This window comes from Euphorbia lathyris, chromosome 4, assembly GCF_963576675.1.
Source record: "Euphorbia lathyris chromosome 4, ddEupLath1.1, whole genome shotgun sequence".
NCBI classification, from domain to species: Eukaryota; Viridiplantae; Streptophyta; class Magnoliopsida; order Malpighiales; family Euphorbiaceae; genus Euphorbia; species Euphorbia lathyris.
Window position 1 is genome coordinate 65,992,819 of NC_088913.1, and position 13,618 is coordinate 66,006,436.

The window sequence follows — 13,618 nt, forward strand, 5'->3', positions numbered from 1 at the left end:
AGTTGTAATATTGGTTTTTTTTTTATGAAATAGGCTTTAACTTACCCGTGCCGGCGTGAGAGGCAGCCGGAGAACGGAGAAGAGACGGCCGGAGAACGGAGAAGAGGCGGTCGGATATTGGAGGAGAATAGATTCAGGGATCGCGTTTCAAAGATTGGAGACGTGTTTTCTGTTGTCAAGAAGAGGCGTGTTTTCTGTGGGAAAGGGAATCCAATTCCCTATAGGGCATGGGGTAATGGGCTTAATCTAAAGTGGGGTAACCCATAATCTAAAATGGGTAAAGGGAATGGGTTTTGTTCTAAACAAACAAGAACAAAGGGAATGAAACCCTCCCATTCCCATTCATATTCCTAAAGCCCCGAGCTAAACGCCTCCTAAGTGTAATCTGAATGGCAAATTAAAGACAACTTAAAGTCTTTTGTCTTTGTAACTGAAAGTAGTCTCTAAATGTAGTAGGCTAAAGTTAGATGTTTTGGCACATCTAAACTTATTTTTTTATATGGTGTTAGAAAGAGTGACATGCTCTTCTTTTCGAACAAAGTATTAAACACGATAACATATGCTTTTATAACATGTGTTTTTTGCAACCACAAGATGGAAAAGAGATGATCTCGCCTTTTCCTAGTGTGAACTTACATTGTGAAACTGTAGATTTATGTAAATATCTTTTAGTTATTTGGTATTTATCCCTTAAGGATACTAACTAATTAGAGATTATCTTATTTTATATATTGCTGATTGTTAGGAAATTAGTTCCTGATTTTTAGGAGATTAGTTAACCTATGTTATCTGTATAGCTATTGATAGCTTTGTAATCTGCCTATAAATAGGTTATTCTTTTGATGAATAAACATACTATTATTCACAAAACCATATGGTATCAGAGCTCTCTTTACTCTAATCGTATCTTTCTCCAGCCTTTTTTTTAACCTAAAGTAGTTGTCCTTCCTCTTTTCCTCTTTCTCAAGCCGCTCTTAACCTAAAACACCATGACAACAGAAAAAGACTCCTCACTCTCAGACACAGCCTCCCATCCCTCTTTAATCTCAAACCCACCTTTCATAGTTCGCTCTTCATCTCACGGTACCGAGGCTGCCTCTCTGGTTACCAGCCACAATCTGTGATGATGTATACCGATGGAAAAGGGAAAGAGGAATACCTCACCGGAGAGGTAGTTGCTCCAAAAACTGATGATCCAAAGTACAAAACTTGGAAAGCTGACAATCACCTGATTAAGTCATGGCTGATTAGTTCCATGAGTAATGAGATTGGAGAAAATTTTCTCTTGTACGCTACAGCTAAAGAACTATGGGATGCTGTAAAAGATTCTTATTCAAGTTCTGAAAATACATCAGAATTATTTGAAATTGAGGCTTCTCTCTATGATCTCCACCAAGAAGATACCTCAGTCACTCAATACTTCAACACTCTTACACGCTATTGGCAACAACTGGATATGTTCGAATCCTACTCTTGGAAGTGCCCTACAGATACTACTCTATACAGGAGCATTGTGGAGAAAAAGAGAACGTTCAAGTTTCTCCATGGCCTCAATAAGGATCTTGATGCAGTCAGGAGTAAAATCATGAGTACCAAGCCCATCCTCAAGTCAAAGAAGCATTCTCAAAGTTTCGACATGAAGAAAGCAGGAAGAAAGTCATGATGGGCTCTTCTATCCTTCCAGCTGCTCAGGACTCCTTCGCCCTTGCTACCCGAAGACAATTCCAAGGTACCAACCAATTCAATCGACAATAGAAGGGACGTCCATGGTGTGACCATTGTCGTAAGCTTGGACATTTCAAGGAAACATGCTGGAAAAATCATGGAAAGCCAATAGGTTGGAAGCCCAGGTCATGGAAAGACAAGGAAAGTCATGGACATACTGCTGCCACATCAAGTATCATTGCTGAAGGAACAGAAAGTGGATCTGATTCATCATCGTTTACTAAGCACAGTTAGAGGCACTTCAGAAACTCCTGAGTCAGTCCAATATAACTACACCTGGTACAGGGCTATTAGCTATGAAAGGTAATCATTCAGTAGCTCTTGTTGTCAATAAAAGACCTACTAATCCTTGGATCCTTGATTCTGGAGCATCAGATCATATGACAGGTGATGCAAATATATATATTTTTGAGTTTCACCCGAGCTCAGAACATCATACAGTGAAAATTGCCGACGGTACATCATCTAAGGTTGAGGGCTTGGGTTCAGTAAAAATAAATCAGAATCTAACTCTCACATCTGTTCTTTATGTGCCGAAACTAGACTGTAATTTACTATCTATCAGTAAATTTACTCATGATCTCAATTGTGTGACTAAGTTTTATTCAAATCTGTGTGTGTTTCAAGAATTGGATTCGGGGAAGATGATTGGCAGTGCTAAGATGTGTTCTGGGCTCTATATCCTACAATATCACACTCCACCAATTGGAACAGCTCAGAAGTTTAGTTTGTTTTCTTGTATTTGTCAAAGATGTTTCCTTCCTTATTTATTATTAAAAATCCAAACTCCTTTTGCTGTGAAATCTGTCAACTTGCAAAACATACTCGAAATACCTATCCTAGAATACCATATAAATCATCCAAACCATTTTCATTGATTCATAGTGACGTGTGGGGCCCTTCCCGTGTAAATGCTATTACAGGACAGAAATGGTTTGTCTCTTTTATAGATGATCATTCTAGATTAACTTGGGTATTCCTCATGAAAACAAAATCAGAAGTTAGTGAAATTTTTAGCAATTTTCACTCTATGATTCAAACTCAGTTTCACACTAAAATACAAATCCTCAAGACCGATAATTCTAAAGATTTCTTCAATTCCATTCTTGGTTCCTATCTCACACAAGAGGGTATTATACACTTGAGCTCTTGTGTCAATACTCCACAGCAAAATAGGATTGCCGAACGGAAAAATAGACATCTCTTAGAAGTTGCTCGTTCTCTCATGTTTTCTACTCAAGTTCCCAAATATCTCTGGGGAGAAGTTGTCCTTACATCTACCTATCTTATTAACCGTATGCCTTCTCGTGTACTCAATTTTCAAACTCCGTGTCACACTGTCATGAAATCATTCCCTCACACGAGGTTCATAACTCTTCTTGATCCTAAGGTCTTTGGTTGTATAGCCTTCGTTCATCTTCCTTCTCAAAATCGTAGTAAGTTAGATCCCAAATCTATCAAGTGCATTTTTATTGGCTATTCCTCTCATCAAAAAGGTTATAAATGTTATTCTCCTATCACTCGGAAAATATATAATTCTATGGATGTCACATTTTTTGAGAATCAAGCTTACTATAAAAATGAGATTCAGGGGGAGAATACTAGTGAATTTCATCTTTGGGATACTGCTCCAAGTATCAACACCATTTATTGGCATTTATCATAAGGGTCCCACCACCTCTCAAGTCACAAGAAATCAAGGTTTATATAGTCCTCAGTCTAATCCCTTAGGTTCCCAATCCTCAGGTCCATCTTTGACAAGTCCATCTATGATCCTTGCCCCTCATCAAGAACCAGAAAACAGAGAAACTCTTGTCTATACAAGAAAGAAAAAATCGGGTAACGATATAGAGCACATAACACATCCAGAGGACCATCATGAATCAGAACCGAATTCTCTTTCAGAGGCTCATTCAGGTTTAAGTAATTCTGCCCTTGATAATATTGCTCAAATAAATGATGATTGAGATCTGCGTATTGCATTGAGAAAGGGAGTTCGCAAATGTACAGAACATCCTATTAGCAATTTTGTTTCCTATAAAATATTATCACCATCTTATCATGCCTTTGTCTCCACCATTGATAATATACAGATTCCTCACATTATTCAAGAGGCACTAAGTGATTCACGCTGGAAAGAAGCTGTTGAAAATTATATTGATGCTTTGCTAAAAAAACAACACATGGACAGTCACAAATCTACCACCTGAAAAAAGATTAGTGGGTTGCAAGTGGGTCTTTACAGTCAAATACAAAGCGGATGGCAGTATTGAGAGGTTTAAAGCTCGCCTTGTTGCTAAAGGATTCACTCAGTCCTACAGAATTGATTATCAAGAAACATTTGCTCCTGTTGCAAAGCTCAACACTATTCGTGTATTACTATCTCTTGATGCAAATAAAGACTGGCCCCTACACCAATTTGATGTGAAGAATGACTTCCTGAATGGTGACCTTGAAGAAGAAGTTTATATGGACATTCCGCCAGGTTTCGAGAACTCTTCAAACCAGGGAAAAGCTTACAAACTCAAGAAATCTTTGTATGGCCTTAAACAATCTCCACGGGCATGGTTTAGTAGATTCACTAAATCAATCACTCAAAATGGGTACACTCAATGTCAAGCATATCACACTTTGTTTGTGAAATTTTCATCTGATAAAAGGATAGCTATCATAATTGTTTATGTAGATGACATAATAATGACAGGTGATTACAAGGAAGAGATTGAAAGATTGAAAGACTTTCTATCTAAGGAATTTGAGGTTAAAGATCTTGGAAGTCTTAGATACTTTCTTGGCATGGAATTTGCTCGATCAAAGCATGGCATCTTTGTTTCTCAATGCAAGTATGTCTTAGACTTACTAAAGGAAACAGGAATGCTTGGATGCAAACCAGTCTCAACTCCAATGGACTCCAATAAGAAAATTGGGTCAGAAATAAATGCAACACCGGTGGACAAAGGAAGATACCAAAGATTAGTTGGTCGCTTGATCTATCTATCTCATACCAGACCTGATATTGGTTTCTCGGTTAGTGTCGTCAGTCAATACATGAACAATCCTACCGAAGAACATATAGAAGCAGTTACTAGAATCTTAAGGTACCTCAAGATGAATCCTAGCAAAGGTCTTCTATTCAAGAAAAATGATTGCGGAGATGTCAAAGTCTACACTGATGCAGACTGGGCAGGAGATAAGAAAGTTAGGAGGAGTACTACGGGATATTGCTCTTACGTTTGGGGTAATCTAGTGACATGGAGAAGTAAGAAGCAATCAGTAGTTTCTAGAAGTCCAGCTGAAGCAGAATTTAGAGCTCTAGCTCTCGGTATTTGTGAAGGGATTTGGCTAAAAAGATTATTGAGTGAACTGAATCTCTTTGCAGGAGAACCTATAAAAATGCTTTGTGATAATCAAGCTGCCATTAGTATCGCTAAAAATCCAGTTCAACATGACACAACAAAACACATTGAGATAGATCGACACTTCATCACTGAGAAGATTGAAAATTCCACAATTCAGACTATCTATACTCCATCAAAACTGCAAACTGCCGACATTCTTACCAAAGCTCTTCCTAGGACTATTTTTGATGAACTAGTGTGCAAGCTGGGAATGTATGATATACATAACCCAGCTTGAGGGGGAGTGTATATTTATGTAAATATCTTTTAGTTATTTGGTGTTTATCCCTTAAGAATACTAACTAATTAGAGATTATCTTATTTTGTATATTGCTGATTGTTAGGAAATTAGTTCCTGATTTTTAGGAGATTAGTTAACCTATGCTATCTGTACAGCTATTGATAGCTTTGTAATCTGCCTATAAATAGGTTATTCTTTTGATGAATAAACATACGATTATTCACAAAACCACAAAAACTATGATTTCTCGACATTTTATGTATCCTTAGGACCCTTAACTTATTTTTGAAGTATAATCTGATGTGGCTACCTTAGAATGATCATCTCTAGGTTGATGTGATAATTCCGACTGAAAAGAATCTAAACCGATAAACGAATTAGATTATGATGTAAATAATATAGTAGGAGCGAAAGACATTCATGAGTTCACATCTTAGAGTTTATGTGTTTCATGCATGTATATATATTTGTGAAAAATAAAAAACCGTAGAGATCAAAGTTATTACATGGGATGTGATATGGAATCTGGAATAAGGCATATGTCAGGGCGATCCATGTCCAAAACAAGGGATATATATCCTCAACAAGTGTATAGTTCCAGGTTTGTATGTGCACATCGAGTAACTATATATCTCGAACAATTGTATAGCACTAGAGTTTTTGATAGTATCTCGGTCGCACGAACTATTTGCAAAGTATGGATGAGATTGAGATGATACTTGGAATTTGTTCCATTACGTGCAAGTGGAAGATGTTAGCATTATTCGAGCCGTGGGAGAATAGTTATGCCTGTAATAGTAATGGGCTGAATCTATCTATAAGGAATTCCGTAAGCTATAAATTGATAGTTTAAACGATCTAAAACCCTAATATCATAAGGTCGTTAATTAGTCTAAGAGATAAATATTTGCCTCTCTCTCTCTCTCTCTCTCTCTCTCTCTCTCTCTCTCTCTCTCTCTCTCTCTCTCTCTCTCTCTCTCTCTCTCAGTTGTCCGTTCTTAGTTCATGGACTTATTGTTTTCTTCTCCTGATTAAACTCAATGTGGGTGATTCATGACCAGTAATACGAGATCGTGATGATCCATTCTTCCGTTACAATCTTCTTAACGGATTCTTGATCTACAAAAGGTAAGCGTTAAATCTGTATTTATAGTTGAATTATTATGGGATAGTCCCTTCAATTATAATTAGTTTTTATTAATTTAATGTTTTATTTTATATATTTTTTATTTACAATTAAAAAAACAAAATAAAATTTGAGAATTTCCTTTTTCATAGAGATTTTCGAGCCGGAATGAGAAAAGATTTTAGCTCAATTTATATACAACAACAACAACAACAACAACAACAAAGCCTTAGTCCCGAAATGATTCGGGGTCGGCTAACATGAACCATCATATAAAACCGTGAAAATCAAGTCGTGTCAGCGACACAGATTCGCTCCCTCCACTCCGTCCTATCCACTACCATATTTTCCTCAATTCCCAATAAACTCATATCACTCTCGATCACCCTCCTCCAAGTTTGCTTAGGTCTTCCCCTACCCCTCACCACTACATCCCTTTGCCACTCTTCGGTTCTCCTAACCGGCGCATCAAGCGCTCTACGTCTCACATGGCCAAACCACCTTAGTCGGTTTTCTCTCATTTTATTCTCAATAGATGTGACCCCTACTTTTGTCCTAATTATTTCATTACGCACCCGGTCCTTTCTCGTGTGACCACACATCCATCTCAACATACGCATCTCCGCCACCGACATCTTATGGATGTGGCAGTGTTTCACTGCCCAACACTCCGTACCATATAACAATGCTGGTCTAATTGCCGTCCGGTAGAATTTTCCCTTCAATCTATTAGGCATGCCGGGATCACAAAGGAAACCCGTAGCACTCTTCCACTTCGACCAACCAGCTTTAATCCTATGAGCAACATCTCCATCTACTTCTCCATCCGTTTGGATAATAGATCCTAAATACCGGAAGCAATCCGAGGCCTGAACAACTCTCCCATCTAGGGTGATTGTCCCTACCTCCCTACTCCTACGGCCGCTAAACTTACACTCCAAATATTCTGTCTTACTTCGACTCAACTTAAAGCCTCTAGATTCTAGAGTTTGCCTCCATAGTTCCAACTTCATCTCCACTCCTTCTTTCGTCTCATCAACCAACACAATATCATCTGCAAACAGCATGCACCATGGTATACCATCTTGAAGTGAACTTGTTAGTTCATCCATAACGATGGCAAAAAGAAATGGGCTTAGTGCGGAACCTTGATGCACTCCAATCGTAATAGGAAACTCTTCAGTCTTCCCAACACTAGTACGTACACTCGTGCATACTCCCTCATACATGTCCTTTATGATGTCAATATATTTCCGCGAAATGCCTTTCCTTGTCAAGGCCCACCAAAGTACTTCCCTTGGTACCTTATCATATGCTTTCTCCAAGTCAATGAAAACCATATGCAAGTCTTTCTTCTTATTTCGATAGTGCTCCATTAATTGTCTTATTAGATGGATGGCTTCCATAGTTGATCTTCCCGGCATAAAGCCAAACTGGTTTTCCGAGATCTTCACCGTCCTCCTTAGCCTTTGTTCAATCACTCGCTCCCAAAGTTTCATAGTGTGACTCATTAATTTGATTCCCCGATAGTTGGCACAATCTTGGACATCGCCTTTGTTCTTATACAAAGGGATTAAGGTACTTTTCCTCCATTCTGATGGCATCTTATTGTTTCTCCAAATTTTGTTGAAGAACGTCGTCAACCATTCGATTCCTCTTTCTCCCAAACATCTCCAAATCTCAATAGGGATGCCATCAGGTCCTACTGCTTTCTTCAACTTCATCTTACTTAATGTCATTTTGACTTCACCCTTTTGAATTCTCCGCAGGCATTCATGATTTATCATATCGTGATGGATACTTATATCTCCAACATCTTGTTGGCGATCTCCATTAAATAAGTCATCAAAATAGGACCTCCATCGTTCCTTGATATCCTTATCTCCAACTAGGACTTTCTGGTCCACATCCTTCACACATTTAACTTTTCCGAGATCTCGCGTCTTCCTATCTCTCATCCGAGCAATTCTATATATGTCTCTTTCCCCTTCTTTCGTATCCAATCTTGTATACAGATCCCGATTCACCTTTAGGGACAGATGAAATGGTATAATTTTACCTTTAACATTTTGAAAGAAGATCAATATTACTCTTAACTAACAGAAAATTTAAACCAACTCATTTACTATTATTTGATACTGAACCTTTCAAACACCAATTATGCCTAAAATATTTATTTTGTTACTAACAGAGTATGTCAATATTTAAGTACTAGGATATAAATTAATCATTAAAAAAAATTACTGTGTTATTAAAACAACAATAAACCACTCCCTACCAAAAAAAAAACAACAATAAACCACATATCAAAATGCATAAACTTGTTTGGAAGATCCGATATGGCAGTCGAATAACTGTCAAATCAGCCTATTCAATTTTTTATTAAGTATGGTAAAATTAATCTTAATTGGCAACATTATAAATAAAATTACATCGTTTCGTATGTTAAGAGGTGAATTTGCAATTTCTAAAAGATAGGTGCAAATTTAGACCTTAGCCCTAAAAAAACCATAGTTATTCCAAACATGATCTAAGAAAATTGGGATAAGGTATCAAAATAGGCATATGGTTTTTGGGGAAGTATCAATTTAGGCTCCACGTACAAAATAGCACCAATATAGGCTTAACGTTTAAAAAATGGTACCAATTAGGCCTCGATAACGGAACGAGACACGTCCTTGATATTACTCCGTTATCAAGATCTAAATTGGTACTTTTTTAAAGGTTAAACCTATATTGGTACTCTTTTGTACTTGGAGCCTAAATTGATACTTCCCCAAAAATTATAGACCTATTTTGGTACCTTATCCCAACAAAGTTATAGAGATGAACTAAGAATGATTTAAGAACATCTGCTGCTGTTGTATTTGTATGAACCTTAGGCAACAACTAAAACTTAGGCAACAAATCCATGCTCTTAATATAATTCTCAACAGCTATATCATCTAATTATTTAAAGAGTTAGTTTAATCCAAGTACATATCTGCATCCCCATATTCCTGCACTTCCTCCTAGATATTTTAGATATCATATCAATTTTCAATTAAACATACATATTTATGAGCTTACATCACTGCAATGCAAAAAAATATACACTGTTTATGTTTTGTTCATGACATTGAAGAATGCAACAGATGAAAATGTATCAAAAAAGGCTTTCTGCAGAGTTCCAGAATCATTTAATTATTAACATAAAACAAGAAATTAAGAAAAAAGGAGGATGAAAAGGAGGCGCGGTATATATTGGGCTCATAAAAATCTGGAAAATGCACAATGGTGCTTCATATTAGCAGAGGGCTGCTCCTGATCAGATAAATGAAATTGCCAAACTACATCAAACATTGAAAATTTTAAAGGAATCAATGACCTCGTGCAATTTATCTTTCATCTTGCCCCATCTCCGCTCATTGGCACCTGTTGTCAATGTGTAGAATTTACCTGCCATAAAAATGGCAGATCAAAATTTCAAAACAGCTGGATTGATACAAGGTTTACTCTTGCAGATGTGATTTCTTTCAAAGGATGCATCTACTAAAAGACATTTCCAGCAAGTAATGAATGAAATATACACTTGTTTTGTCAGTGATGGGAAATATGCATATGGCATGATGACTAACAAAAGAATGCGAAATTGACACGAATGCTGTTTTCAGATGCTGATAGTAATGACTGAGTCAAGCTGTCTTGTTAACCATCTTAGGCCTTGAAATTTCGAAATTTCGCTGAGAGTTCCACTTGCAACATTTTATGGTGCTCGGTAAGAACATAGAAAATAAAAGGTTGAAGGCAGGTAATTATCAATGGAGACCTGTTTTGAATTCTAGCATTGTCTATTTTCTTTTCATGAACTCATGATAATTATGGAGCCAAGACAGCCAAGAAGGAAAGAAGTTACTTAAATATGCAAAATCAGCAAATGGATGTTTAGATAAAGGAAATAAAACAAGATAATGCACAATTCGTTTCCCAACAAGATATCAAATATATACCAAAATATTTTCTTACCATTACCAATACAGACTGTACTAAGAGCATGGCGGGTATAGTTTGGAGCTTGAGCAATGAATTCAAATGTGTAATAAGCTTTTCCATCAACATCATGCTACAACATGGACCAAAAGAAAACAGATCAATTACCAATTCTTTTTACTAGCACAACTCGAATGCAAGAGCTGATATGGCATATGACAAAGAAAGAAAGACTATGTTTAACCAATTACAAAACTTTTTTTATATTCCTGACCTTGAATTCTATTTCAAGTAGCTATCAGTTAACATACAAATGCATTCTCTTCAAGGCATCTATTTTAAGCTAGTGACTGGAGATTTGACCTTATGTAACAAGAGCTAAATTTTGTTTCCCATTATTTATTCTGGCTGAAGCATTGACAAAGACAAGATTTTACAATCATTTTAGATAATCCAAGATGCTGTATGCATTTTATTTTAACATTGGCATCCACATGATGCAGAATGATCAGCATGGAAATGTAGCACATGCATAGCCTTAATATCGTTGGCTTCTTATCATCCCTAGTTATTTGTGATTTGCTGTGCAATTGAAAGCAGATATTACCAATTCAACATGGTTATCACAAAAAATTATATATTGAATTGCCATAATTATTTCTACCGCAACAGGAGCTGCCTGTAACACTGAACTGAAAAATAATACACTAAAATAACTAGAAAAAAAAAAATAGAAGTTATATGGAATCAAACCTCGGATGCTTCAATTAGTTTTGATTTCTGGGATGGAGGGACTAAAACTCTCTTTATCAATGATTCGGCAAGCTAAGAATATTAAATGATGAAAATTAGCGCCTTCTAACAGCTAGAGAGGTGCACTCGAATTATCAACCATTGCAAAAGCAGAAATGATATATATCGCAAACCTGTTGCGGAGGTCCGAAGTCTCTGATATCTAGTTTGCTTGTAGGGATCAGATTTACACTGACACTTTCTAATGGCTCAATAACATCTTTGAATACCTTGTCTTGACCTTCAATGGAGACTTCCTGCCCACATGCCAAGGACTCATATATGAAATGCAAAACTAGAACAGTGATTGAGAAAAGAATATATGGCTCCGCATACCTGCCACCCGAATGGAAAGAGGAATGAGTAGCCATCCTTCTGGTCTGTGACTGGTAGGAAACCCTTTTTGTTTTCTGCAGCAACTGAACCATATCAAGGATGTCTCCTTAGGATATCAGAATCATTATTTAAGGAATTAACACACTGCGTGATTAACAATAGGCTTCTATCTAAACCAGAGCAGAATAGAATTCAGAAATTCATCAGCAAAGATGCAAACTGATCAAACAGAGAAAACATGTAGTATAATAAATTAACAATGCTTACATGATGAAGAAGTTTGGGTTTCCAGAGAAACCCAAGGGGCAATCACACTCACAGCAATTAGTTCACGTCTCCCTGACCTAACTGCAATGGAAGATCAAAATCCAAAATCAACTAACAAAATTAAATTGGAATTGCCTCATCTATTGCAGATATACTGAAATGAAGGGGCTTATGAGAAACACAAAATCTTGTGAACAAAAAAAAAAAGTAATGGCCATTTACATATTCCATTCGAACTTAGATTATGTCATATATTGCAATGAAGCAGAACTCTTAATATTCTTGAAAAATGATTTCTTTTGCAGGCAACAAGTATGAGTTCTTCGTTCTCACTTCTGACTTTCTTGTATCATATCACCTTGTGCAACAAAATTACAAAGCAATGTTTTGTTGTCATTGTAACTAGGGATGTAAACGGGGTGGGGAATGCATTTCCCATCCCCGTCCCTGACTAGTCGGAGATTCCCCATCCCCGTCCCCGCGAGCTAAACCGGGACAAACTTATCCTCGTTCCCATCCCCATCGGGATCCCCATTCCCGGTTTACCGATGTTCCAACAACGTTATCCGCGTTACTCATTCCCCGCGTTTATGCTTAAAAAATTCAGTAAAGACAAAAAACGAAACAATGGCTAATAAGTATTAACAATCATTCCCAAATTTTTCAAATCACAAAAAAACTAACAATTGAAAACAACCAATCACCTAATTAAAATGTACTTAAATCATCCAAAAAAAATCAATTATCACGGGGAATAATCGGGGATCCTCATGGGGCATTAATGGGGCAGGGACGGGGATCCTCGCGGGGCAGGGATACCTTTCCCCATCCCTGTCATGGGGGACAAAATTATCCCCATCCCCGTCCCATGGGGATACTTATCGGAGATTCCTCGTCCCTGTAGGGGCGGGTCACCGATGGGACGGGGAATCACCGGCCCATTTACATCCCTAATTGTAACTGAACTTCATTCCTGCTATGAGAGTCAATATTGTTATTCAGCCATTAATCCAGAAATGTACAAACAGTTTCTTACGCCTCTTCTACGAACAATTTTAGTAAAAAATAGTAATTAAATCCTCATAAATTAGGCATTCATCAAATTCCATTCGATTTAACCTTAATTTCAGGACTAAATTATCAATGAAGGATTAAATTTTCCATAATTTACTTGAACATTTGAAGTTTTTCATATGCTTACATTTCTCGCTCTTTAAGTTAAACCATAAAGATGAAGTAGTTTCCTACACATTCAGACACTGCTTGATTGAGTAAACGTAAAATTGGGGGAAAAGAAGCTTAGGAATCCACAAGAGTATAATAAACTAAATGCCAGACATTATTAAATAATTTTAATAGGCATTTCATCGAACACATAACTGACCTTGAGAATTAGAAGTAGAACTTGGCAAAGATTGCTCAGCACGAGTGATAAATGAAATGCATCTTCCACAGCAAGGAAATGAACCAGGCTTCCTTTGTAATCCTATCTAGAAACACAACAGAAGGAAGAGCATAAGCAAAACATGAAGTTTCAGCGGAGAAACATAAATGCATAGAGCTAGACAGAGGAAGAGAGGGGAAACCTGAGAAAAAGAGGTAGGAGATAGAGAGTGATAAAGAGAAGGTGAGTTTTGTAAAGAAGCCATTAATGGGTAGAAGTTGTAAGGAGAAGAAGAGAGTAGCTTGAAAATGTGTTTGGAGGGTGGGTTGGCTTCAAGATTTTTGTGGCGGAGAGCTTTCGTTTTCCCTCGAATTCTATCC

General features: G+C 37.1%; 1 protein-coding gene across 1 annotated transcript; it reads right to left on the bottom strand.

Moving 5' to 3' along the window:
• Positions 1 to 9,520: 9,520 nt before the first annotated feature.
• LOC136225746 (psbP-like protein 1, chloroplastic) lies at positions 9,521 to 13,618 on the bottom strand. Its single transcript, XM_066013848.1, has 8 exons — positions 13,441 to 13,618; positions 13,239 to 13,344; positions 11,855 to 11,935; positions 11,588 to 11,670; positions 11,386 to 11,508; positions 11,213 to 11,284; positions 10,496 to 10,592; positions 9,521 to 9,928 (listed from the first exon to the last, which is right to left on the bottom strand). Exons 1-8 carry the CDS (start codon positions 13,501 to 13,503, stop codon positions 9,825 to 9,827), a joined length of 729 nt encoding a protein of 242 aa, XP_065869920.1. The 5' UTR covers positions 13,504 to 13,618; the 3' UTR covers positions 9,521 to 9,824.

Bases quoted from the DNA above. Each gene is read 5' to 3' on its own strand.
- LOC136225746 (XM_066013848.1), bottom strand. From the start codon at position 13,503: ATGGCTTCTTTACAAAACTCACCTTCTCTTTATCACTCTCTATCTCCT. The intron at 13,345-13,440 runs GTTTCCCCTCTC...TTGTGTTTCTAG, and splicing joins CTCCTACCTCTTTTTCTCAG to ATAGGATTACAAAGGAAGCC. The intron at 11,936-13,238 runs GTCAGTTATGTG...CTTCCATTGCAG, and splicing joins TTCTACTTCTAATTCTCAAG to TTAGGTCAGGGAGACGTGAA.